At 39.8% G+C, this 27,993-nt stretch overlaps 1 protein-coding gene across 3 annotated transcripts; it reads left to right on the forward strand.

The window, feature by feature from the left end:
• Positions 1-27,985, forward strand: pik3r6 (phosphoinositide-3-kinase regulatory subunit 6). 3 transcript variants are annotated; one of them, XM_030435714.1, is made up of 22 exons: positions 8-92; positions 9,424-9,498; positions 10,791-10,875; positions 11,116-11,220; positions 11,547-11,638; positions 11,989-12,057; positions 12,690-12,822; positions 13,604-13,673; positions 13,822-14,014; positions 16,543-16,690; positions 18,091-18,177; positions 20,287-20,530; positions 21,636-21,926; positions 22,531-22,630; positions 23,650-23,751; positions 24,512-24,619; positions 24,772-24,883; positions 24,984-25,045; positions 25,438-25,528; positions 25,664-25,725; positions 25,828-25,934; positions 26,241-27,985. In XM_030435714.1, the coding sequence occupies exons 3-22, from the start codon at positions 10,818-10,820 to the stop codon at positions 26,395-26,397; spliced, it is 2,391 nt and encodes a 796-aa protein (XP_030291574.1). In that variant the 5' UTR covers positions 8-92; positions 9,424-9,498; positions 10,791-10,817; the 3' UTR covers positions 26,398-27,985. The 3 variants fall into 3 exon arrangements, with proteins under 3 accessions (XP_030291566.1, XP_030291583.1, XP_030291574.1); XM_030435706.1 differs by lacking the exon at positions 9,424-9,498 and having other exon boundaries at positions 1-92; XM_030435723.1 differs by lacking the exon at positions 9,424-9,498 and having other exon boundaries at positions 1-92; positions 24,772-24,874.
• The last annotated feature ends 8 nt before the right edge of the window (positions 27,986-27,993 follow it).

The raw sequence follows: 27,993 nt of genomic DNA on the forward strand, positions 1-27,993 counted from the left end.
TGTCAGTCAGTTGAGAGGAGTTGAGTGAGCTGTCACCGTCAGAGAGACGACACATCTGGTTGAATGGCGCTGTTTGAACGACTTTACTAAGGGTAAGTTTTCAAAAACAAAGAAACATTTGATGTTTTAACAATTTCACGACGCCTTACGTCTTTGTTTTATAGTTTGCCGTGTATTTACTCGCGGGAAAATTAACGTCGACGACAATTAATTGTTGCTAGCTAATATATTGCGGATGATGAAGCGAACGTTAACCCAGTGTATGTGACGTTATTTAGCTGGATGTAAATTCAATTCCGTTCAACATGAACTTTACAGTTTTTATGTTTTACTCCTTTCCTTCCGAATTCACTTGTTTATATGTTGTTTATTTGCTGTTCTTCATGACTCATATTGTCTTAATGATGTTTGCGTTGTGCACTGACGAGTAGTGATCTATCTGCTTCTGTCAGTAGAAGCTTGTACAGCGTGCTGCTTTCTGTTCTATCCAGATAGTAACGTTACAGGTATTGTGGTTCACTGCACTGCACCTGACTGACATATCTTACCACACATCTCAGTCGATCATTTTGAGGAGGCTTCACTTTTCCCTCCTCATCTGCTTTTTTTGTGAATGGGCTTCTTTACATGCGAGGCAGGCTATCAAAAAAAACCCCAAAAAACCAAAACTTCCATAATGCCTCCTGACACGGGAAGACACGAGTGACCGCGGTTTATGTTTTCCCTCCTGAGATAATAACAGGGGTTTTATAACAGTGCCTGATCTGATTGAAGCCCTGGCTCTCTGTTGTGTCTGTTGGGAGTCTAAGAGTGCAGCTGTATTTCCTCCAGCTTCCTTGTTTTAGATCCAAGCTTCCTGGTACCACTTTGGGGTTAAGGGGATGCATGGTGGTGGCTCCAGTCTGTGACTGTATGTGTGTATGTGTGTGTGTGATGTGTGTCTATGTGTGTGTGTTCCTTTTGTAAGTACAATTTTTGATAATAAAGTGAGTCATTAATCATTTCATTTTAAAGGCAACAGCCCACACTATTGGAAGATTGTCCTAAGTAATAAGAAGTGCACTAAATCATCATAGCTTAATGTAAATGTCAAATGTTGACTTTATAAAGCATTCCACAGGCAACATGCACCGCCCAGTCTAAAACCAAATTGTTTATCTAGATCAAAATCAAACAGTTGATGTCAGCTGTTGGGTGAGGCACAACAAAACAGTGACGGAGTGCTTTAAATATTTAGGCTATTAGCCTAATGCTTCTGATCTATTCTTGGGCAAGGTTTTACAGAACATAACTTGACACATAAGGGGGATAACGCTGGATAACACTATAAGGCATAGTATTATCATACTAAACATGACGAACAAAATAAGCGGCAGTTCACATAGTGGAGTGATGGTTATCATTAGGGCATGTGATCATGATGTTAAAATATCCTGTGACCACACAGTGAATCGCACATCCATGCAGTTTCTGTGAGGATACAAACATTGAGAGTGAGATAATACAGCAAAAGTACATGTTTTGTTCAGCTGGTAGTTGTTAGTTATTAGGTTAGGTGATGATGACTGAAACACGTACGCCATGATACTGCAGGATTGTAATTCAAACTGCATCACAGCATCAATGGGAAAAAATGTTTTTAAATCACCTACCCAACCTAAGCATGTATTAACAATAATGAACAAACTGAATCCATAAAATTTAAAACAACACATAACTAAGCCACTTTAGTTTGTCCTTATTCCTCAAAGTTTACCTGTTCATTGTAAAAAATAGTACACAGAATTAACAAGTTAAAGTGAACAATTTTCTGATTTTCCTACCATATTCACGTGCTTTTTGCAACCGAAGTAACTCCTCTTTTAGATGTGAGGCCCTTGGTTTGTCCTTTTTGGAAACACCCAGTTCTGTGCCATGTTCACTCTTCTCCATGTTTGTTTGTTTTACCTTCATTCAATTTTCCTGCCTGTATCGATGTGGAAGAACACAAAGCTTGTCCAAATGACCAAAAATGTTGCCGTTAAAGGTGTGAGAGCATAATATGAAACGATAGACGCCTTCCTATTGTCTCGCAATATAATTTTGCAAGTCATCACTAATGTATCAAGATTAGGTGACAGGTGAGTCCAGCTAGAATTGCATTTACACGTCGATCCCATCTTGTGTGGAACTGGAAAAACAGCATTTGGGATGGAGGATGGAGCTTTGGAGGAAATCAGATGAAGCACCAAGGCACCATCTCAGCCTGTCAACTTTGACAGGATGAAACTGCTGCCGAACACATAAACATTTGTGTGTGTGTGTCATCATAGCAAAATGTCCTGGAGACACCTGTTATAGCAGAAACAACCAAAGAAGTGGTTTTGAGGTCTTTGACAGGTGCTTATATTTCTGTCTCTGGACCGATTGCTTAAGCATTGTAGTGTTGCAAATGTGCAAGATGCAGTTAAGAAACTTTAAAGGTGTGTACTTGAGATCAAAATGAGGGTCAATATATTGTAGGCTGTAGGGGAGCACCAACCACCCCCATCCCACATTTTATGCCCCTGGCCTACATTTGTGGTCCTGGAAAGCCCCTTCAGCAACTACCACAGAAGTAGTTTTGAGTATTGTGCCAGGTGTCTATGTGTCAGTGTAGAGTACTGAGAAGAGAACTCATTGTGGGGAGACTCATTGTGCTTCTCAACCCCATAAGATTCACCGCTTTTATAGTCTGGGACATTTACAGAGTCCTCACAGTCCTCCACAAAAAAATCAGTAATTTCAGAGCAATGTTTGGACCAATGTTTTGGATCCCAAAGGCATCTTAACACTAAGATAATCTGTGTACTCGTGTTGATCAGTAGAACAAGAAGTGATACTGGAAAATCAGCTCACATGAGGTCAGCAGTATCTGAGTATTTGACACGCAGTTATACTTGTAAGCAAAAAGGAAGTGTTGGCCTTTGGGTGGAATGCTGAACTTAGAGAAGCAGTTTGGCAAACATGGGCAGAGGCACTCATGTGGGTACTTGAGTAAGCCTGTGGTTGCAATTCGAAAACTGCTTTCTCTTACTTACTTGACCAGAAACTCAGCCAAGACTGTGCACTTGTTTTTAACTATGATTGGATAACTTTTGCTGCAGGGGAAAACAACTCACTAAACTCTTTTGTTGTCACATTTTTCCTTTAGGGTTCAAAAGAATATGTCAGGGCAGTTGGATCAAACAGATCATGTCTCTAGGCTGTGTTGACACAAGACTTGTATGCCTCAGCTGAGGCTTTGACCATTTCAGCTCAGTCAGATGACCTGATTAATTCAAGCTATCACTTAGTCACTCGACGTGATGCCTTATAAACAAAGCGCTGAGCAGAAACCTTCATACCAGTGTTTTTACTCATGCACAAACTGCATACAGTGTTCACATTGCACTTTTTAATCAGTCAGTGTTTTTGATAACACAACATTACAGTTCTGAAAAGCTTTAGTCAATCAATCTATTAGTCAAAGAAGGAATCTGCTCTTTTTCTAATAATTGGTTAATGTTCCAACTTCTCAATTGTGAGAACTGCTTTTGTTTTAACAGATGTGATAATACATTAAATATCTTTATATTTTGCACTGTTAAAAAACATACATAAAGAGTATTTGTCAGTTAATTGAGAAATATTTTTAATATGAACCAGTAATTGAAACAATTAGTTTAGTTTCAGCCCAAGAGCCGAAAACTTCAAGACTACATTTGCCTCTTAAGGCAGATGATGCCCCAGAGTGCTGGGCCTTTGTCAGCCAGCACAACTACTGCATTGTCCTGGAAAACCTGATCCCACATTTTAAATACAACCTTTCCAAATGCTGTTACACAACACCCTCAATTCTACAACTCCAGCTCCCAAAATAGAGACAGCTGCAGACTTTCTTAATTTGAGACGCCACTCTTTAGTTTGTCCTGTGAGGAATATGAAAACAAATTACAACACTTCTTGGCATAGTCATGTGCCTGTGGGCTCCTTGGAAAGCAGTCTCCATCATGGCTGAGGCTATTTTGCACCAAGTGTGTGTGTGTGTGTGTGTGTGTGTGTGTGTATCTATTTGTGTTGCTGATCATGTCTATGTGACGCACTTGGTACATCCTGTGCTTGTAGCAGTTGGATCACTTAACATCCAGTGACCTCCTGTGAAAGTCTACTGCTGTGTTACGACTCATTATGCCCACATTTGCTAAAGGTCTGCCCTATCGTCAGACTGACGGAAAACTGGAATCTTCACATTCGTCTACGCACTTTCTATGTTATTTCTCAGTATGTCTGGAAACAATGTTTGTTTTTCCACACACGTCAGTTGCAGAATATACAGAATATTTGGTAAGAGAATGTGTCGAATGTAGCAGACAGCTGTGCTTTTCTGGGTGGTGACTGAAAAGAAGTGTGACTGATTCACTGAATTAATGTCATCTGTTTAAAGGAAAGTCTTACAAACCCCAAGACAACTGTAAAATTGCAATTTCTTGAAAAGCATAAGAGGAAATCTGTGATTTATGGCTAAACAAGCAAGCTGAATACTTTAGTTTTACCACAGCCTTAGGCCCTGTCCACACCAGACCAGGTTACTTTGCAACTGAGGTTTTGTTAAATAAAATTCTGTGTCCACACAAGTGGTGTAATAAAAATAACCGAGAATAACTCCGTACACACGCAACCGTAAAATCCGCCACCAAGTGATGCAATATACGTGTAATACATATGCCACAGCAATAGGTGGGGATGTAAGGTAAAACGGGAAGGCTGTTTTAACCAATCAAAATAGTTTGAAACCGGAAAGGGGAAGTGTGGCAAATACCAAAACACAAACAACAATGGCGACTCGCAAGGGTGAATTGTTTGTTTGCTAGCAAGAGGAGCAGTCTCCTTTGTTGCTCATCCAGGCGCCGTCGTAGTTGCATTAGGTTGAGCAGGTGGACATGACAGCCGAACACAGCTGACAGCAAGCCAATAAACAACAACTTTGCTAGTCCATATTAGCCAAGTTATTAAGCGAAGCTAGTTAACCTCTAACCACCTTCTAACTGTTACTCTGTGTTTACATTGCTGCGCGTGCAATATTTACAGAGGCACATGCTCAGCTCTGACGTAAGCAGTGGAAATATTCGCGGTTGTCATATCCACTCGCAACCGCTGAAACCCGAATCGGCCGAAAACGTCACCCTGGACTCCGGTTTCAAACGACCACGGTTTCAAAAAGCACGGTTGCATGTGGACAGAACAGTAAAACTGGGAACATAACTTCATGGTTGCAAAATTAACTGGGCTGGTGTGGACAGCTCCTTAGTTTTCTTCACAACATAGATTTGTATTCATTCAGAGTTAAAAAGTGAAAGAAGAGTAAAATATAAAAGATGCATAATCAGCGTTCCCCTACAGCCCTGTGGTTATTCACTGGCCTTCACCCTGAGGCCACAGCTGTATCTATGGTAACAGTGCTGTCTTTGTTCGTTGTTTTTAACATCCACAAGAATGGATTAAGAAGTATTTCATGCCCAAATAATGGATGTAATCACTATTCAAAACAGCTGGTGGAAATCTTTGCAGCAAAAGGTCATATGCACAGGATTTACTGGAAGTGCAAGGCTCAAGAAAAGCAGAAAAACTACTGTACGTCGACTATAAACGTTTTTAAGGCTACAGAAATGCTCAGTAGTGTGTGAGTCAGTGTGAGTTGCATGCGCACTAAATTGCACTCGTCTTGTACATCATTCATGTATGTGCCCATCTCTTTTACATTTGCGTTTGTTCAAAACTCCTGACATGTTTTGCCTAATACATCCTCGACTGACCCTAAAGGACCAATTGACCCAAATCTTAGACGCCTCAGAAGTGACCAAATACGCACGCACATGCACACACACACACACACACACACACACACACACACACACCTCGGGAAACCCCTTTATATCTCTACCTTTTCCTATCTGTCTTCCTCTTGCCTGATAGATTTAGCACACTACCCCCACCGGCATAAATCTTCCCTGTGTCATTTGAGACCTGTGATTGGATGTCTTTATTTGCACTTCTTGAGTTTTTTATGACACATTTGCCTGTTTGTTTCAGATTGTGCACAATATTTACAGGCCCTAAGGAGGAAATAATTGTTGCTCTGTCAGGCCAAGCAGGTTTACAGACACACACACACACACACACGCACACACACACACGCACACACACACATTCACCGTTCCAAGAGGACTTCCTCATATTGTCCAGCATGTTGATGCAGGAAATCACTCTGATTGATATCCCCTGTTGCTCACACTAAATTGAACGTTGTCTGTTTCAGGGGTTTCTTTGCAACTTTCAGTGTGTGTTCCTCACAGCACTAGATTGTCTTAACATGATTATAATGAAAGATTTCACCCCTTCGGTCTTCCTAAGAGGCTTGTTGGTGAGAGAAGGGCAGCAGACATTTAGCTACATTTGCTCATTGTGTCATATTTGTTATCTTCTTGCGAAAGAAAAAAAAAACTGAAGGAATATCATGATGCTGCTTCTGCCATAAGCCCACTTAACACATAGTACACACAGTTTGCTAACACACATGAATTTCCCTCTCAGGAAGTCCTGTCACTGTGCAAAACTGTACATTTTTCAGGTGTTGCTTGCTAGTTACATGGGAGACAAACGTTCCTTGCACTCCCACTTTGTCCAGGTCTTTGTGTGAGAGACGATGAGGACCATCTGGCCCATTAGACCCCATGCTATCCTAGGTTGGGGATTTCCAATCACACAAACATAACCCCACCCCCACTGCAGCACCCAAGCACTACCTCTATTTTGCTCTATGAACGCACTTCCACACATCGCTGTCAGGTCCTTCCTGTCTGAGATGTCTGCAGCGTGCCTGAAGGAAAATGAGTGCCCCTGTTTTCTGTTTGTCCGCATTGTTTGAGACTTTAGTTGACCACCGTAATGTGTGCCGACTGCTGCTGCTCGTATAGGGAAGGTGTAGAGCAATGTTCTATGTAGCTGATACTTAGATGAGGAACTGAATCATGTTAACAGTAGATAGTCACCAGTCCTAAGGGAAGCTTATTCCACTGGAATGTGTCCTTGGCACCTGTAATAGCATTTCAGCTTGTGACCTAAGTATTAGCACTTTCCTGGGTCATTTTACAGGGATGACTGGCACTAATGGTGAGTGAAATACACAATTTGTACAAATCAAGGAGTATCTTGCAGTGGTTAAAATTATGTTAACATGTCTACTAACTGCTCAAAGCACTTAAAGTAAAACTCTCGCCAAAATGCAACCTAGGCTTTTTTGTGAATGTATATGAGTCAAACCTTCATGTAGAGGCATAATTACGACGAAAGAGGCACTTTTAAGATTGACCGTATTATCGTTTTCGGCTCAAACTAATTTTCAATGGGAGTGCATGGGGCACTTTTACACTAGCATCAAAATCGCTATTTTTAAAACACTAAGAAGGCTCGACACAACATGAAACTTTGCTCGTAGTATCACCAGTCTCTCTACACATAGCTCAACTGAACCACATACACTCTACCCAGACATGTCGATCCCCAAGTACGTCTGGGCTGCCATGACGACGGCTAGAGGAAGAAGCTACTGCTAACATGAGTTGTTCAAAAACTTTCTTTTTAGTAAACTCTGTGTACACAAACAATGTTCTCAATGCTCGTGTTCATGTGTAGAGACCCTGGTGATACCACAAGCAAAGTTTCATGTTTTGTCGAGCCTTCTTAGTGTTTTAAAAATAGCGTTTTGATGCTAGTGTAAAAGGGCCCCATGCACTCCCATTGAAAATGAGTTTGAGCCGAAAACGAAAATACGCTTGTGACTTTCACACACACATTCATACAGTGCTGGCAGAGGCTGCCATGCAAGTGCTGACCTGTTCATTAGGAGCACTTTGGGGTTCAGTATCTTGCTCAAGGTTACTTCTACATGCAGCCGGGGGAACCGGGCCCTGCAGTATGCAGTGACACCATGTCATTGCATTCTTTTCATGTACTTTGTGTTAACTGAATGCAAGAGTGTTTTTGTGTGCATGTCTTTGATTCTGTGTGCAGCTGTCGAATTGAGTGCTTTGTGTTTGCAGTAAATTCCCTCCCTCAGTTAGTTTAATACTTGGTGTATTTAAGATTAGGTTATGACACACAAAGAGAAATATGTGGAAAAGCATGTGGACAGAATTCAACCATATATGTCTTATAGTATAAGATACAAGCAAAAAACGTATGATGCTGCAGCTGTTTTGTTTAAGAGGCTTATATTTTTGCAGAAAACATTCTGCAGACTGTTTTTGTCAAGCTAGTTTTTGGAAAGTGGCGAATGATGTCGTAAATCTATTTTTAAACTATTTTAAAGTTCTGGTTCCTTTTGTCTTGCTCTCTTTCAGCATCTCTTTGTCTCGCTCTCTGTCTAAATATAGAGTGTTGCATGCCCACTCATTCTGACAAAGAGGAAATACTACGTATGTGTCAGCTCCTACACTGCTTCAATAGTTCCTGTTAGAATGATATAAAAAAACAGAGTGTAAGTTTGTTTGGGTAAGGGTCAATGTGTGCACATGAATGCTTTTTACATGTATTTGTATGTGCATGCGAAATATATAAATACTGTTTAGTATGCTGATGTCTGTTACTGGGTGCATGAAAAAAAGGACAAACGAAAGAACTTTTAAGACATCGTGTGCTTCTCGGACCCAAGATAGATAAGTGAGGATGTAAACAGAAGATTGGAGAGACAGGGGAGAAATAATGATACACCGAAAGAGAGACAAGAGAGTGAATACAGTGGAGGCAACCGGAAACTTGTGGTCAAACAGGCAGCATACAGCTGCGGAGGCAGCGGTGTTAACTTGCCGCTTGTAAAGTAAGCTTTTTTTTTTTTAGAGGGATCAAAGTTAAATCACATCACACAAATTCCTTTCATTGTACACATTCAGCCTGTGTACTGACCCCTAGCACAGTGTGTGTGTGTGTGTGAGTAAGTGAGAATGAAAGAAATTCCAATTGAAACAGAGCTAAATGCCTGTAGTAAAGCTCAGTAAAAGTTTAGAGGGTGCGAGTGAGGAAACCGGTTGTGAGTCAAAAGTCCAAAAATAGAAACATATCCAAATACATGCAGGAAAGTAAAGTAAACACTGTTCAAACAGGTTATGACTCTTTGACACACCGGCACAAATGCTCATTCCCCCTATTTATTCTCTTCATCTCCCTGTTCTACTCTGCTAACACACACACAGATTGTATTCATTGTTGCTACCTTATACTCACTCACAAGAGGAAATACACCCAGCAATGAGTTGTTGTCCTCAGTTGACAGTCTCTCTCTGTCTCTTTCTCTCTCTCTCTCTCTCTCTCTCTCTCTCTCTCTCTCCCTCCCTCCCCCTTTCTCTCTCTGTGTCACACACTTGTTAGTTTCAGTACTGAGAGCGTAGCGTAAGGATGTACAAGACCTGCAGCACTGTTTGGTCCATGATTGCACAGAACAGGGTGAGTGTATGTAACGTGATCTGTAGTTTACACCTGTTATGCTCTGACTGGTGAGGGAAATGGGTGAGGATGGTTTCGGTTTTTTTATCACCTCGTGTGGTGCTACAGGCACAGATGTGGACTTTTTGACATTCAAGGAAATTTTTAACTGGTTATGAAACAGTCTCAATTAAATACGGATGTCTCTGTATGATCCACACAAGTAAACAAGATCATCATTGAGAAGACTGGCTATTTCTGTGAAGTTATTTTAGTGCCTGTCATTGGATCAGATTCCAAAAATTAATACGATTTTTGTATGATGGAGTGCTAAGGATGAATTAATTTGTCTCACAGTTCTGTAATCTGGGGACAGCAGCAGATACTTCTGTTGCAACAAAGTAGGCAATACCTTATAAAGCTATCCAATATTTTATGTAGCTATTAGCCACATAACATAATTTGGTAATTCAATTAGATTTAGCACATCAAAATGTCTATTACTGCGCACCTGGATCTGTTAGCTGTAGGATTACATGTTTACTTTGTTTCACCGATTGTTTCACTGCTGTGATGGACAGTTATTTATTTTACATAGCCACAAATAGATATGTCACCTTATTACCATGCATCCTGGGAGTAGTGTCAGCCTTTCTTTCACTTTGCTTACCAAGCAAATGCGAGTCCTCGGTTTTGATGGTCTGATATTTTATGTTGGATATAAATAATGCCATGTGGAGGATTTCTGTTTTGGTAGATATGACCAAATTTCACTATGAATTTTGTTGTGTGGAATTTTGAGAAGTGACTCATAAACCTGTGTGGGACTGGGTATAAATTCAGTGGCTTAAGAGTTTACGTAGGTTGTTGTTATTTATGGCAACACCTTTTGTGGAGGTGAGAGACCACTGCACCTTCTGTGACCAGTTAACCATCTGTTTGTGTTGGTAGGTGTCTACGTGTGGGTAGGCGTTGGTGGGGGTAAACCTTAAGCACTGAACTTTAATTTTATCCCGCAGCAATGACTACACTGGAATAGATGTTAAGTGGAGGCTCTGTATTTCACAAACAGAAAGAAACACACAGATAGAGGTGATATTATTGTCAGGCCGCCGGTGAACAGACAGGCTTTTAAATAGCATCATTCAGTCTATCTGTGTAATTTTGAACACTGCTGTCAGCAAGCCGACTGAAAAGAAGAAGATGCTCACCCATACTCACTGACAGAGTGAGGGGCTGGCCACCCACTTTTTTTTAGGACACGAGGCAACATGACTGACACTTCCAATCTGTGTCTCTTTTTCTGATTATAGTTGATAGACCCACAATGCATGTGAGACATGACCAACAAGGCCCTCTGGGATAGCTCGAACAGTATGCACAGCATGGAGCCAACAGGTACACACAAAACACATACACACACTGTTTGTACAAGCACTGTACTCAATGTATGAACAAGTGCAGAAAAATGAATTAATCTCCCTTTTGGTTTCACTCACTTGTAGTCAATTAGTAACATTGCTTTGGGTTTAAAGCATTTTTAGTTTATTCTCTATTAAATGAATAGAATGCATGGCATTTTGCATCATAGAGGATAACAATCGCTCTTCATATTCAATAACTCAACTTTATTGTTAGCCGGCTGCTCCCCAACAGTTCCAGAACCAGAGCTTTACCGCAGCGTCCAGGCTGTACTGCCCAGGGAAAAGGACCATCAGCAGCCATCAGACTGTTTTAACAAAGGTTAAATATGATCCATTACACCAACACAAGTTTTTTTTCTTATATGTGAAACGTTTTTTCCTGCCTTTACACATAATATATAAACTCTTAGATCACATGATTATATCACTGGGTTATAGGGTTATACTATGCAGAATTTTCTTGTTAAACACTGTGGAATATTCAGATGTGTCAGCAGAGGGAGGGCTGCTTAGTGTTTAGTCACCAGGCTTATTTGGTATTAGCAATGTAATGGAAAAAAGTGCAACACATTTAGCAAGTTTGTGTTAGCCCTGTGGAAATTTTGCATCTGCTAATGTTCCGTGTGTGATCATCTGTGTGTGCAGGCATGCTGAGATGGACGCTACATAAGAAGGTTCAAAACAATCCCAGCAACAGCTTGTCTCTGGTGTGGGTGCTGATAAAAGAGCTAGAAAAGGTATTTGATCTTTTTTTTTTTTTTCTTTGTTTATTTAACAGGGACAGCGCACGGCTGTCAGCCATACCAGAATTAGCTACTAGCTAAATTTTATCTGTAGTCCCTGGAATTTCATCTGTAGATCTCATGCTTGACACTCCAGATTTAAAGGAATACTTAGTTAATCAGTGTATTGTCTGGTCTATGATATGATTAAAAACACATAAAATCACAAAATCTTTGCATCGAAAAAATGATGATAACTCTTTGAGCTGTTATAGCACTTTACAGCCAACAGTCTGTGTTCAGTTGAATGGAGCCCTGACATGTATGTGTATGTGTGTGTGTGTGTCTGTGTGCACCTCCTGCAGGCTGAGAGATGGGACTCTCGCAAATGCATCATCCCTCTGCTTCACACACTGATGTATGCCATCATTCAGGTAGAGTATTCCTGCTACACTGTTGAACTGTTTATACTTTTTGATATTTTTATTGAAACACATTGAACGTGTACATGTAGGAATTGTAAATTGTAAATCATCTAGCTTAGTTGGCCAGACTCTAATCAATCAGTTAATGCATGTTTCTTCCTGCATGGGTATACAGTTAGCAGCTGTAGTCTGGTAGAAAGAAGATAGTTCCTGCATGAATTTGCTCACAAAACAAGTCTTTTAAATATACTTTTTATGTTATGAGCATCACAAACTGAGTGCCATCTAGTTCCATTGTAATGACAGAACGCATAAATCTCTGCAGCCGCTATCGCCAAAAGTTCACACCACAACAATGTAGATGGATAGATAGCACACCAGTTATGAGAGAAAATAGAAAATGTCTTTTTAAGGCTTGAACTTTAGGGATTTTCAGCACTGTTCCTACAAAAAAGTTTTTTGTTTTTTTTCCCAGGAATAAATGTCAGCAAGGAAGTAGACATCTTAAAAAGTGGAATTTAGGCCTGTGCATAACGTTTCCTCATATTAAAGCAACAGAGATATGATGATTATGCTTGACTTACCGTAGAAGGAAATGTTTTTTTTCTTACTGAGATTGTGTGTGGTCATTGATATTCCAGACAGCCTACATTCCAGATGAGCTGTACAAGCGGGTTTACGACTTCTGTAAGAGACTCCTGACCTACCCTCACCCCTACTGCACCATAGGCCTCAGCTACACGAGACAGATCAAAACTGAACGTGCCAATCCAGGTATTATATAAACACTCAGCTTGACATTGCAGTCAAGCTGAAAATTTAAAAGAAAATGTTCATCTTATGTCAGGACTTCACAACAACCTGCTTGAGGAGCTCCAGCTGCTAAATGAGTGTCACCTTTAAACACACTCCACACCTAATGCCTGTACATACAACAAATAATTTGGATTGGGGTCAACAAGCCGGAGATGATGATAATCTTTTGTCATAATGATATGATTGCATGCTGTCATTTCCCACAAAGGCCAATCCCTCAGACAGGTAAAGCAAAACATGAATGATCTATTACTCATAGCGTTGACATTGGAATTATATCTATTGCTTTTTAACCCATGGTGGAATTTGGTTGATGTAGTTTAAAATAGAAAGTAAAGTCCTATGGTAGTGTTCTATGGTTCTCAGTCAGACTCCAAAAAACCAAGACGGCCAAGAATGTCCCAAGTAATGCCAAACTCGAGGATTCAAAATGGGAGACCTCAACCAATGGATGCGTCATAGTGGCTATGTCTGATACTATTTATACAGTCATACAGTTGTAAAGAGTTATTTTTAACTAATGCAGAGAGTAAAAACTACATTCAACCAAAAATTAGGTGACTACAGACCTTGGCAGCAGGTAAGACGAGATGACAAGCAGGTGGCCATCACTCAGAGAAAAACGAGATTATGGTCACAGTTATGTTGAATTAACTGTCCATTCAGCAAGCATGCTTCAGTTAAACTGCACGAACATTTCCAGCAGCCTAATGTCATTAAATGCCAGTTTGTTTCACAGGCCTGATGTACCAAAGGATGCTCACAGCAGAGCAGAGACTAAAAAATGAGCGCTATCCTTTTCAGGAGAGGTGAGTCAGAAATTTAAAAAAATTTAACCAATTTTTAAGAGTACAAAAAAACCCTTTACAAAGGCTGATTTATTTTCTTATACTGCTGCATTAAGTCAGACCACCTTTCCTGTCCATCACAACTCATATTTTGTGTAAATCACTGTAGGGTCTTTGTTCTGGCGGACCCTGAAGTCTTCTCTGGTTCTTTGGGACAAGTCCTGGCAGGTGATATTGAGGCTTCAGCTTCAGGTGGACCTTTGTGTCCTCTGGATCACATGCGCAGCGTGGTCCAACACTCCATACAGGCTGCTTTAGGAGCAGAGCAGTGCCATGGGCAGAAGCTAGCTCAAGCCCTAAAGGTCAGTGGGACTGCACACTGTACTGTGCAGTACAGTTTTACTGTGCTCATTTACTGCTTTCTCTTTTCAGCTTTCTGCTTGTCTTTTGTGGTCATTGCAGTATATAGCTGTCTGTAGTTGTCACTGTTATTAAGTTTATCAGTTTGCTTTCTGCATCTTGTTCCGCTCAGTTCACTACAGGTTTAGTTGGCGTATTATGCTATCTGATCAACTCTTCTTTGGACACTCGAGCTTTGTATAGTGACCCTGAATGTTTTTCACATGTTTGCCATTTTCTCTTTTCAACTTAGAGCCTGGCTTACTTAATGAAATTTGAGTTGACTTTACATTGGAATTGTAAGCCAACCTTTTTTAGCTCTCCTTCATTGAGACCTTAACTCTCACACCGGATTCACCAGACTGAAGAAAATGCGCCATTGTCTGAGCTGTTTTTAGCCTTTACTTCTGACGTGACAGCTCTGGAGAAAGCTAATTTCTGTTATTATCTACCATATCCTCCTGACTACCAGTAGTTCAAATTTGTCCTCTATGGAGGACATTTCTAAACCTGAATATCTCCCACCCACTTTATACTACTAAATTAACTCCTTTTGCTATCTACAGAGGACATTTAGGGCTTTTCAATGATACCAAATGTGAAGGGGTGGGGCTTTGGTACCTTTCTCTTCCTCATTTAGGAAAATGGCAAGCACATTTTATGGGAAGAGGAAAAGTAAGCACATAATACTTTTTATTGAGCAAATTTTGACTTGAAATGTTGTTGGCATATTTTATATAAGTCTCTTAACAACACGTTAAAACATTGAATTTTTTAACTGTATTTTAGCATAGTATTTAAGTGTTTCAAAATGTCCTCTGTAGTGGACATTTGTAGTTATTCCTCCACTTTGTTCTGTTTTTTCAAATGAAAAGAAAGGGAGTCATTCTCAGAAGCACCTTGGTTGCCATCAAGGTTCAGTTTCACATGTATGGCATTCCAATGTCCACTGTAGTGGACTGTCACTAGAGGGTCGTAACATGGACATATGATATCGCAAAAATAAAAGCTTTTTTTTCAAAGAAAAAGGTTTTCAGTATTCTAATTACCTTACAAAGATTGGGGAATTAAAAAACAAATGTGATTGGACAGTATTTTTTTTCCTGGTAGTCAGGAGGATATGGGTGGGTGATCTAGCCCAATAAACTAATATAATGATCTGTTTAATGGTGATCATGATCCATTTTCTAAAAATTGCAATCTCTTTCTCAATTTTGAGATGCCCTGTAGAATATAGCCAGAGTTAAGAGCATAAGAATTTCTACATTTCCACCATTAAAACACAATATTGCATTAAATTTAGTTCTGTAATTCCTCATCTGCCATGTTTTTCAAGATAGTGCTGCTCTGCTAGTCACTGAGTTTAAGTGAAGTTTGAAGAAGAAGTAAGAGAACATTAGAAACCACTATCTCTATGATCAGCTGAAAATAACATTGTGGACCTCTTTAAGATCGGACGCCCAACGCAATTCAGCTAAATCGATTTTTGATTATCTGTGGAAACAAATAGACTATGCAATGGCAAAGCCTTTCTCAGTCTACTGGGTGGTGTGGCTTCAAGCTGCAAGGTTTATTCATAAGGGGATATGCACACTTACTTTTTCATCTCATACTTCAACACTGACTGGCAGGTGCCTGCTGTTAATGTACACTGTAGGTCTGTGATACTGGTAGGAGAAGAGCTGAATGTCCCAAACAATTCAAGCCTGTCAGAATTGACTATGATCTGCACAATGTATAGGACAATCTGTGTTATGTGGATGCAGTAATTATGGCTGGAAGTAGAGCTTCCTGGATAAAATAATTTTTTAGTGGACAGGTTTGTTCAATATGAACAATTGGCTGCAGATTTTCGTTAAAAAGACCATGCGCATGGTTCCCGTGGTCATCTCCAGTCTGTGAAGTAAAAACAGATTGAATCTGTTTCTTCAGTTTATTGCCAACACCTCTTTGTAATTTTAGCAATGTTTTATTTTTGCCCATGTGAATGCACAATTGCAAATGCTGACTTTTGTCTTTTGGGGGAAGTGAATGACCTTTGTGTATAATGAAAGCACGTGCATAACCTCTATGGTCAGTACATGTAGCGCATGTGAGGAGATTTTAAGTGATTTAAAGTTATGTAACACAATTAATGTTAAGCTTGAGAGTGGTTTTAGTAGAACAAGATATTGTCAGGTGAGGATGCTTGGTGATGGCAGTACATTTTAGCAGTTTTTGCTCCTGGATTAAAAGTAGTCTAAAAGTCCCTGCCCCATATGTACGTGTCATATGAAACATCCTGAATGAAGGTCTGTTGTGCATTAGCCTTGAGTCGAAATGTCTCCTGGCACTGATCCTAAAGTAACACCTCAGCAGGACACACACACGACTGTATACACACGCGCACGCTACTGACCCCTCGCCTCGTTGCTATTTATACAGTCTCTGTATGTGTTTATCTTCCTGTGCAAGTGTGTTCACCCACATGTGTTTGTGTGTTTTGGGACAGGACATGGGCCAAAACGTCGAGGCGTACTTTCAGGAAGTGTTGGCGACTCTTGAACAGAGTGCGGAGGAGGGCGGCAGAGGGGAGGGGAAAGCGCTGAGGAGTCGTCTTCAGCAGCTGTACAGCGAGATCGTCGCCGACACAGACTCAGGTAGGAGCTGCCTGAAAGAAAGTACAGCCAAATGCATTGCAAGTGTTTCTGAGGCGCAGCTCCTCTATCTTAGGCATAAATCAAATTGGAAGTGGGACTTGAAGGAAGGGGAACCGCAGGAACCAGTCATATCTGAATTTGTAATAGACTGAAGTCAAATGGATGAAGCAGTCTAAGATAAGATGATGATATTACTGTGTTGGATGAAGTTCTTGCAAACTTGATATTAACTGAAAACTTTCTGACCATTCAAATCTTATCTTACATTCTGTTTTCTTGCATCATATCACATTAAATAGGCAAAAGCATGGAAATTATATCAAGGTCTAGAAAAATGCATGCTTAGTAGTTTAACAAAATATTTGTGTCTAGCATTAGTCTTATCACAATGAGATTATCGCTCAGTAATATGGTCCAACAAAACAGAAATGTTATACAAAATGTCATCGTAAATGGAATCTCCAGAGTTAATCTATAGAAACCCTTCATTCCTCCCGGACAGGAAAAAGAGTCATTTTTTATTGCCGCCACATCAAAATTGTTCATTAACGAGAACAGTAAATAACAGAAAATAGTGACAGTGTGGTTAAAAACATTTTAATCTCATGTTAAGATTTAATGTATTTACCATATGGCCTAAAAATAATATAGTTGTATTTTTAGGCTACATCTCTCTACACAATATGTCAGTATTTTGAAATCTCCTCAAAAGTACTCCATAAAAGGTAGTATTGGATGTTAAAGACAAATATCACAATCATTAGACCATTGACAATGCTGTAGAGATGACTATTAGTGCTTTTACAAAATATGAACACAAAATATGAACACAATGAGATTTTTTATAAATAACAATCAGTAATGTTGATATAATGACTGTAATGTGTCAATCTAATGGTAGAAGCATTATGTCATTACTTTTATTGCTTTTCTTTTTTTTTTAGCTCATAAACATTGTAACTGAGTTACTTCACTGTCAAGCCAGGGCCATGGTGTTAAAGCACACATTGTGGGTGATGGACATGTTTTCTGTGTCCAGACGGTCTTGACACGGCGGCTGTAGCTGAGATCTAACATGTGACCTTGCCTCTATCTAACGGTTTCCTCTATGGCAAAATCAGTCGAGTCAGTTGTCTGTATTTTTATAATTTTCCGGATATCTATTTCTATGACATCCACTCGTTTCCACCCTATTATCATGTCAGCAACACGTCCAATGAACCTGCTCTTCCCTCATCCAAGCTGGGAGGTTGAGGGACAGACAGCAGTGTTTGCAGAGAGGAAGTCGTGGGGGTGTTTTTTTGTTTTGAGTGTCATTGTGACAGTTTTGGTCTCTTCCTTTTCTCTTCCTCTCTGTGTGTGTGTGTGTGTGTGTGTGTGTGTGGGCCTGTGTATTGTAGAGCCATTGTCTAGTGGACCACTGTGCGACTGCCCTCTCCCTAACCCAGAGATGAGCTTCCACCTGTGGACCGAGGACCTGGATATATGTGAGTGGCTCTGGACACTGTGGGTGGTCTTGAGGAAGTTTTAACCACCAGTCAGTTCAACTAACTTACTACTAACTAACTCAAAACTCAACTGAAGTACCTTAATTGCTATTGAAAACCTTAACCGTTCACAGTCTTTCTATCTGAATATTATATTTTGCACGGCTCAAAATTCCCTCTAAGATTCACATGAATTAAATTCAGTGTAACTTGATGGCGTAACAGAGGTTTTGAAAGTCATTCTGAACTATGTCGGAAATGACTAATGCAGAAGTATGAGGCAGTCTGAACATGCAAACCTCAATTGAAAGCTAATTATATCATTAAGCACTCTGTCAGAGTGTGAGAATATCTTAGGGGTAGGTTGTTGAACACAGTTAAAATGTATTTTGTCAGAGCCTTACTCACTGTTATAAATTGATTCAATCCAAACCGATCTGAATTGAATCAGTGGAACTTTGAATTGACTTAGCCTGTGACTGTGTACATTAAAAGTACGGTCTCTGTATTCTCAACACACAGTGTCATGCAGTACAAGTCTAAACCATCATTGGTTGAACATTCAGTGAAAAGCTCTAATGGCCTCATGTGATTTTGACGAGGATATGACCTGTCTTGCATGGTTAAGATAGCTATCTCACATCATACACTGTTTACTGTAAATAAAGGTCAATCATTGTTACATATGTACTGTATGCAGTACTGCATTAACAAGCATTAAATGCTAAGGGAGCACAAGGCAGGCGCTGACCAAATGTGGGCACTCTATATGGCCTCACAGGGCTGTGAACAGATTCTCAGATGGAAATGCATGGGAGTTTTTTCACACATTACCTCAGGTCTTCAGCGACTCAGCTCTTATGTAATGCAGATTATTCCATACATTCAAATAGTTTCAGAATACATGCTTATATTTTTAACAATACACATAAAACCGTTATGGATATCCTAAACTGTTCACTACTACTACTACTACTCACTGTCTTGCATACTGCTTATTTTAATTTCTCATAGACAGAAAACTACGAAACCTTAATTAGTCAGTACATTGATCATAAATCTTGCTTGTGGCACGTCCACAGCTGTAGCAGTTCTGTTTCTGAATAAACCTAAGACCTTTAGAGCATCCATCAGTTTTTGGAACCTCTTTTATTTCCAGCAAAAGACCAAGAGCTTCCTCATTCAATGTAAATCATCATTTTTGTATATTTGGTGAAACCCTATCATAGCTTCATGTCATTTTTAGATGAAGAGGATATTTCCTGTTCTGCATGATTAAAACAACTGCCTAAAACCACACACACACCACACTCTTTACTGTGAATAAAGGACAGTGAATGTTTCCTCTTCACTGTATACAGAGCTGCATTGGAACTTATTGTCTGACGTATCTTCGTCATTCTCAGGCTCCAGTTCTGCTTTCAAATGATCTCTTTCATTCATTCATAAAACCATGTCCTCGTCATCAGTGGCCTCAGTTCGATCTTTCTCAAATATATATATAAAAAAAAATGCTGCTCTGCACTAAACCCAAACACCCAGGAGTTATAATGAGATGGGACTGGGAATACACCAACAATTTCCACAATCACATGGATCCAGCATACAGTAAATTAAAACACTATCTTCCACAGCTCAGGTTGCAAGTGACCCTGAAAAAAAAACATTAGAAAAACAATGCCTATTACTATGTTTGACATTTTGACACCACAACATTCTTAAAAGCAAGTAATTTGAGGGATAGCAGGAAGACTTACTTTAATGAATGAGTAAAACAGGTTGTAATGTAGTCCCAGGCTGATAAAGACCCAAGGTATGCATCTAAGGCGTAATTCTTCACCCAAGAGCTTCCTTCCCTGTGGATAAACTGTGATTCTTTCTCAGAGGAAGAGCAGGCATGTGTACCCTGCAGCTCCATAACAAAACAGGATTACATAGCAGAAATCTCATGCCTGTGGTCTGTTAAACATGACGCATACGTCTGCATGAAAAGTGTGCATGTGCTTGCATTCGAAGTGTTGTGGTGTGCTGTGTCTCTATGCTGCCTTGCTTCATGTGAATGTTGGCCTCTGAATCACGTGTAAGTGATGAATGTTGAACTGTTGACAGGGCGAGAACTGGCCAGGTGGTTTCGATCCAGCTCCATGTCAGAGCAGTTCTCCCTCAGCCAGGAGCAGGAGGACTTTGAGCTGGGTGAGTCGCCTAGTGACCTGATGCTCCCTGACATGGCTCGATTCTCTGTCATGTCCAACGACAGCGGCATCGAAAGAGACCTGCCCCCCAGTGCTGATCTCTCTCTCCTGTCATCTCTGGACGCTTCAAGCATGAGTGCATCATGGGAACAATGCAAAAGGTAAGTCTGATACCTGTTATTTTGTATTAATTAACGACCCACTGCTAGTTTCGTGTAGTTTGCTTAATTTTCAGCCTTTGTAGTATAAATGTAAATGCAAGCCACTTCAAAGCATACATTCACCTTCAGCATACCTTAGCGAAGCGCAGCAGGTGCGGAACCCCCCTTATCAGTTTGCTGAAAGATGAAGCTGCTATGTTGTTATGCTACTGGTGTGCCTGTCCTGCTAGTGATCGTTTGTCTGGATTAAAAGCAACAGTAAACCACCAACATGAGGCACATCGTTACTGAGTTTAAAACTTGGGGGACTGGACCAAACCAAAGTGAAAGTGAAACTTAACGCTACACAGAAATGTCTGTTGTGTTCCCTCTGTAGTATTCATCCATGCTAAACAACACACCCTGCTACTGACACATTCTACTGTGTTTATGATCTCTGGTCATGCCTCTGCACAGTAGGTTAAGCATGCTGGTTACTAGTTACTATTACTACTAGTTTGTTTTTGGTCCCTGGCCAAACATAATATGTAAGAATTGCAGATTACCAGTTAATACTGGGCTATTTTCTGTAGGAGAATAATGCCCTGCGGTGCAAACTTTGTCATATTTGTTTGTTTATGATTGAAGATGAAGATGATTGAATATAATATTGAAATATATTGAAAAGTTTTAAAATGTTATTTTGAGTAAATTTTTTGAATTGTTAGCTGCAGCTTTACATAAAATGGCTCCATACAACTTGTTCAAATTGATTTTGAAAGAGGCTATTTGCACCGTTTATAAAGCCGAGATCTTCGCTGTAGCCGCTATACTTAAGGAGTTAGCGCACACCTCGTCTGAAGTGGATGTATGAGCTTGACTGTGCATCAAGGGTGAAAATAAAGTAGAATAAAATGTTTAAATCAATTTGGGATCTCTTGGCTTCAACTATGTGGAGCTGTTTTATGTTTTATGATGTTCAATTCCTGGAAACTCTGGAAAGATTTAAGAATCAGTTACGCTGATACTGGGATTATTTGCATCACTTGTTTTGGTTTCCAAGCCTTACATCATTTTAGAATAATTAAGGCTCCAAGTATGACAATAAACCTTCCCCCTCTCCCAGTGAGCCGGATACGTCTAAGCTCTTGCGGCGGGGAGGCATCAAGATGAAGCCATCTGTAAAGGACAGTATGGTGCTGATGCAGAACACCCTAGAGGACAACGCAAGCCTCGCAGTTGGAGGAGGAAATGGAGGGAGAGGAGGAAGAAGAGGGGCGACTCTGCAGAGGCGGGCAGGAAGCAACGCCATGCAGAACCCCTTCCCCAAACAGCAGAGACACTTTACTGCAAGGATAGTCGCCATGGGGGATGACAGGGTACTCGGTCGCCTGGCTAAGGCCTACTTCCTCTTCAAGTAAGGAAGTCATCATGTCATAGCATGATGTCCCATCTCTTATAGCAGCTGGAGATTAGTGTGTGACTGAGCTGATATATTATAGAATATATTGCTTACGGTTTATCCGTGCAGTCACTGAGATCCACATGTTATCATGTATGTTACTCTTTCTCATGAACACAAGAGCTTAACATAAAATAAACAGTTCAATTGAAATTTTTTATTTTGGAGCAACTTGCTGCTGTTTTTGCATAAAAATGGGGACAAGTGATTATCCTTGGACTTTCTGTAAATACAATACAATACAAAAAAGCATATACAATAGATGGAAAAATATCTTTGGATAAAAATATTTGCTTGTTATATTTATTCTGGTGGTGAAAATCATTTTTATACCAGTAATAGAATGCAAGATGTGTCATTTTCAGTCCTAATCCTAACTTTCTTTATTCACTGTATGAAGGCTAACAGTCATTTAAGCCCCATAACTGAACTGCAGAACTATTAAATCACTACTTCTTCTATTACAAATGTCAGGTGTTGAAATCCCAAACCTTTTCAAACTGCTCTGTTAACCGTGCCACTGTGACATGTTTCACGTATCTTTGGTATGTCTTTGCAGGAAAAGGGAAGCACGGAGGCTTTTTCTTACAATGAAAGTAAACCTCCAGTTTTACTACATCCCTGTTTGCAGGGCCACAACTCCCCTCTCCCCTGTCAAGGTAAACCAACTTCCTCTTGTCTTCACACCAACGGCCCATAATTGCGTGAATGTCACCTTAGCTCTAGAGCTACCGAGACAAATGACGTGTGTTGTTAAAGAGAATCAGTTCGTCAAAGCAGTCATTGCATTGTTGTCGTTGTGTGTTTATTTAAGTAATGATATACAGTGCTGGGAAACGCTCAGTAGTTAAATGACAAGAGTCCAAGATGTTGAATACAATTCACCTGAGAACAGCTATCTGTTTATGTTATTGAAATGATAGAGTTAACTTGATTTAACAAACTTCAAGGTTGAAGATAATAGGATAGAATTACATATGATGAGGAAAATACATTTTAAATTTGTTCCTAAAAATATGCACACTTGTTGCATTTTGTCAAGTTGAGATGCAAGGATTAATTGATTATTATTTTTTTCTGACATTTCTTTGGCCAAACAATTAATGTTAATTAAAAAAAAGATAGTAATCAACAGATTAACTGACAATGCAATTTATCATAAGTTGTCCATGTGTACAAAACTCTATAGCTGTTCTTGGGATGGTAGTTTCTACTTCTTCTTGGAAATCTGTTTTAAGTTATCATATTTATTCTCTTTATCTGATGTCATTTGTTAATCTAATGTCACTGGTTTGATTTTTTTTTTTTTTTCGTCATATCAATTACGTGAACCTTCATATCTGTGGAATTCACAACACATCATCTCTTTCATTACTTGCTGTCCTCCCTCAAACAAATATGTGCAGAGGACAGAGGCACTCTTCAATGCTGACGCACAAAGTGTGCCTCATATGAGACAGATCATGCATTCAGAATGGTTTTCACTGAACATGTAAAGCTCCAGGTGCAGCTCCAACGCATAAAAACAAGGGAGCACTGGTCTTTTGGTGGCAGAAATAAAAACATGCAGAAGCTAAAAAAAGAAGATCATCAGAGTTGCCTCTCTGCTGTTCATATGCAAAATGTGATGTTTTTTTGGTTCGCCTTTTATGTTCCTTTTTTGTCCCCTCAATCCAAGGTGAATCCCTGCGCTCTCGGTTCCTACTTGAGCATGGTGGACCCATGGTACAACTCGAACATCAGGAGTTTAGGCAGCATGATCCCAAAGCTGGCTGACATGGTAAAGAAACAAAGAGTTTTGTGTTTGAGTTACTTGCGAAGTATAAGTACCGTGGACTCTCGTCTTGTCTTAATTATTCACCCTCTACGAAAATGTCATCACTTTACCACATTACATTTTCGTCAGTGGGGGGAGGGACTGTTCTCTGCATAAGTTGAAACACAGGAAGTTGCATAACATCTTTTACTGCGAGGAAAATAAATATGTTAATTTAACTGAAACCACAGCTACAGTGAGGTGAACTCAAAGACATTTTGACACGGCGCTGAAACTGTAAGCCTTAAACAGGCAACAGAATTATCATGCCTTTTTAAAGAATATGCAAAGTAACTTCTAGAAAATGAATTTAGATTAATGTTATGATATGTGAATGAAATAACAGTCCAAGGGAAGATTGCTTAATTGCTCGAGATGCCTTATCTTTATGAGAATTATTTTTTTGTTTTTCATTTTCTCTTAATACTAAATTCAGTGTGACGTACCTGTTCAAGAACTCTCAATTCACTGATCTGTTTTTGTCTTTGCAAAACCTTAACTCAATTTGAAGTCATTTTAACTTACAGCTGAGTAATCTCTGTACTAAATCAAGTCAGGGCCGATTAATGAACATAGGCTCATTACCAAGAACTAGTGTATTACATAACAAGCCGTTGACCTTTTAGTGACTCATAATGTTCCCTCGATAGGACCAAAATGAGTTTGAGGTAGCAGCATCATGCAGGCATGTGGATTAATCTAACATGTATTTTATCTTCTCTAGCAACAGGCCAATCCAGGGAGGTCAAAAGACCCCTTTGTGTCTGATGTCATTTCCTACTACGTCCGTACCGGCCAGCAGCCCGTCTACTTCACCATCTACTTTGTTAAGGTAGTATGATGTGTTTTTTTGTGTAGGTATAAGTTTCTGAGTGCGGAAAGTGGTGTGTGTCATCTCCAGGCTGATGCCTCTATTGACCTGAACAGTTTATTCTTCACAAAATTGTACACATTTTTCACAAAAAAGTTGTTTGTTCCTAATAGATCACATTTACCAGCGGGACAAAGGATCCTGCGGAAGAAGTGTTTCTTACTCACCTAGAAATGGAGTTTCCCGAGTTCAGACAGATTTCAGCGTCAATCAGAGGTGCACTGGGTATTCATGTACATTATTTTTCCAATGTTTTCTGGCCTATTTTTGCTTTTACTGTATGTGCACAATTTAGCATGTAACAACTTGCCTGTTTCACAAATAGATAAACAGAAGAAGAGCTCAGGGGAGGTGTGTGGGGCTGTTGTCTCGATGAATTACAGGAAGGTAAGTTGTTGTTTTTTGTCTTTTTTCGATATGATTCATTATTGCCTACTAGATTACTGTCATCGGTGTATGTATTGAAATGTTATTCCACATTATTGTCAACGTCTATTTATCCTTCTTTGTTTGCAGTTCTATTTCATCTTTCTTTATGTTTTCTCGTACTATATTTATTGTTTGCGTCACTATACAAGGGCCTAGGCAAACTCCATCCTATGAGAAAACCTGTTTGGCATTCAACCCAATTCTGACTGATTCTGTAGCCCAATCACTTATCCAGTTACCACAAAAATGGACAGATCTGATCAGATTTCCATTTCACATGCATAACCTCAAACACTGTGTGTGTTTGTGTGTGCGTGTGTGTGTGAATGTGTGTGTTTCTGTTTGTCCAGGTAACACTGAGTGGTAGAGACATTGACAAAGGTTTCTCAGTCAGGACGTCAGGCGCTCAGATCAGCGCCATTCCCTCCAATGAAACAGAAGGTTCAGTGTTTTCTCTAACCCACTCAGTATTTTGTACTTGGAGTCAAAAGTTCCACGTTTTTCTGTATGTTTATTGTACATTGTATGATTGTGTCATCCTCTTACTCCTTTTGTTTCTCTACTTTCGTCTCATAGATCTGAACTGTTTGACACTGACATTGAATGAATATCCAACAAAAACTAAGAACAACATTGTGGTGAGTAGAGGATAAACTTCTCAGATATCTGTAGAGGAAGTGAAATGTACAACAATGAATAATTCAATAAATCCTTTTATTGTTTCATTGTGAAATTGTCAGGAATCAAAGATTCGGACCAACAACATTAAGATTCGCAGTTTGGAGAGTCGATCTTTCACTGTGACACTGGACAAAGATTGTCGCAGGACATACAGAGATGTGCAGAGGTAAGAGAGTCCAGACTCATCTGGACTGTAAGTAACTTAAAAAGGTCATATAAAGGTTTGGTGTTTCATTGGTTAGAAAAATATCAGTGATAGTCATCACTGTGATCAAAGCACTGGCAGATGAAAGGGACCTCCAATGAATGAAGGCCTCTTTTGGATACCAGCAGTGGTTGGTTTTGAAGTGCAGCCCTGTGGTTTGGATTTGGATTTGCTCTGTTAAGATCTACTTTGTGCCACAGCTTGAGTTACACTGGTTTCTGTTCGACCCAAATTGATGTCTCTACTCTGAACATCTCTGTGTTGTAGCATCGAGATCTCCCCCTGTCTTGATCCTGGATACTGCGTCCAGAAAACCATGAGGTCCAAATTCAAGCTGGGAGAGGACAAAGACGCTGGACTGAGCAAATACATGAACAAAGGACTTCCTCTACCAATCAACACATTTGCTGGCATCATCACTTGACAGTCACTTGGAGTTACCCTACAGGGACTCAAGTAAAATGACTCTGAGGTTTTAGTTGAGGAAATGATTGGTGCTTATTGGTCCGGTCTTACATGGAAAGACAAAAATAATCACCGTTGAGTCATAGTGAGCTGCTCCTGAAACCACATTGTTTCACTTCTGTCGGTCAGGACTGACCGCCATGTGTGGAACAAGACTGTAAATCAACATCAACTTGAGGCCAAATGGAACGTGTTGGACGCAGCCAGGGGTGCTTCTTTCACAGGAACCAATTGTTATTTAACCGCAGGGTATGATCGAACTCATTCAAGAGTCAAATACTACACATACTTTAAGACAGTCTGTAAATAAATGCAGATTGGGATATTGCCAAAGAACAATATTACCTATAAGACTGGAGAAACCAGCAGGGAAAAACAAGCAAGCAATTGGTGTGTACCTTTCAGGACGTCTGACAATTGGATCACTAATCATGTGACATTATCATAAGATCTTGACAGGGAAGCTGGAAAATCAGATTTGAAAGGCCGATTGTAGCAATTGTTCTACAGCTTAGACACACTACCTTTTTACTGCCTCCTTGACACACACACCAAACACACACCACACACACACAGACACCCTGCCAGCTGTTGGAACGTGCAGATTGTTGAAAAACTGGTACGATGATAGCTGACTGTTACCGGTAGACTTAGTCTCAGCTGAATCATTCCATTAACTCCAGTTGTTCTTGTACCTCCCACATTACTCTGACATGAAGGTGCAGAAGTTTGATATAACCCTTGGTTTTAGTGTTTGGAAGTTGTTTTGGAAAGTTTCAAGAACCACACTATGTTCAGTGCACAAGCCACATGCAGTGTCAGGAATTATTACAGAACAGAAGCAACTCTTGTGTTTGACTCTGTCAGAGGGACGTAGATTATTTCTACATATAAAGTAGCTGTAAGATTCGAGACTGCTGACTTAGGCCTTGGTGCCACTGTCTACTTACCACTCATACAAGATTCTGTTTTGCGTGCTTGATCATGTACAACATGAAGAGCTTAACATGGAGACACTCAAATTGAAACTTGCACACAAACTGTATCAGCCTGGAGGTGTGAAATCCCCCCTGACACCATTTCCTTTTTTGTTTTTTTTTACAGTTAGTGAGAAATGATAAACTGAGACTAAAATGCATTTTTTAAAACAAATTTCCTTGTTGGAGTGGCTCAACAGTGCAGCAACTGTGTGTAAAGCATGCAATATGGCCGTCATTACTTTTCGAGTAACTTTACTTTTCACATTATATATAATATACAAGTTATTAGATCACATACTCAAGAGTAGCTCTGGAGCCTATTTCTGATTCTCACACACAGGTATGATCTCAAGCAGTAAAAGGTCAACAGCTTCAGGAACAAGAAGTCATGAGGTTTTTAGTGCAAAACAAAAACTCATGTGAGCGTGTGTGTCTGCAGCCTGGCAGGAAGTAAAATCATCAGTTTTTACATTCATAATCAATTTTGCACATTATTTTCATTCAAATGAGGAGCACCTTTAAAATCAAAATGTAAGTCTGTAAATAAATAATTTTGTTTTGTAAAAACAGTGTTT

Source organism: Sparus aurata, chromosome 1, assembly GCF_900880675.1.
Source record: "Sparus aurata chromosome 1, fSpaAur1.1, whole genome shotgun sequence".
Classification (NCBI taxonomy): domain Eukaryota; kingdom Metazoa; phylum Chordata; class Actinopteri; order Spariformes; family Sparidae; genus Sparus; species Sparus aurata.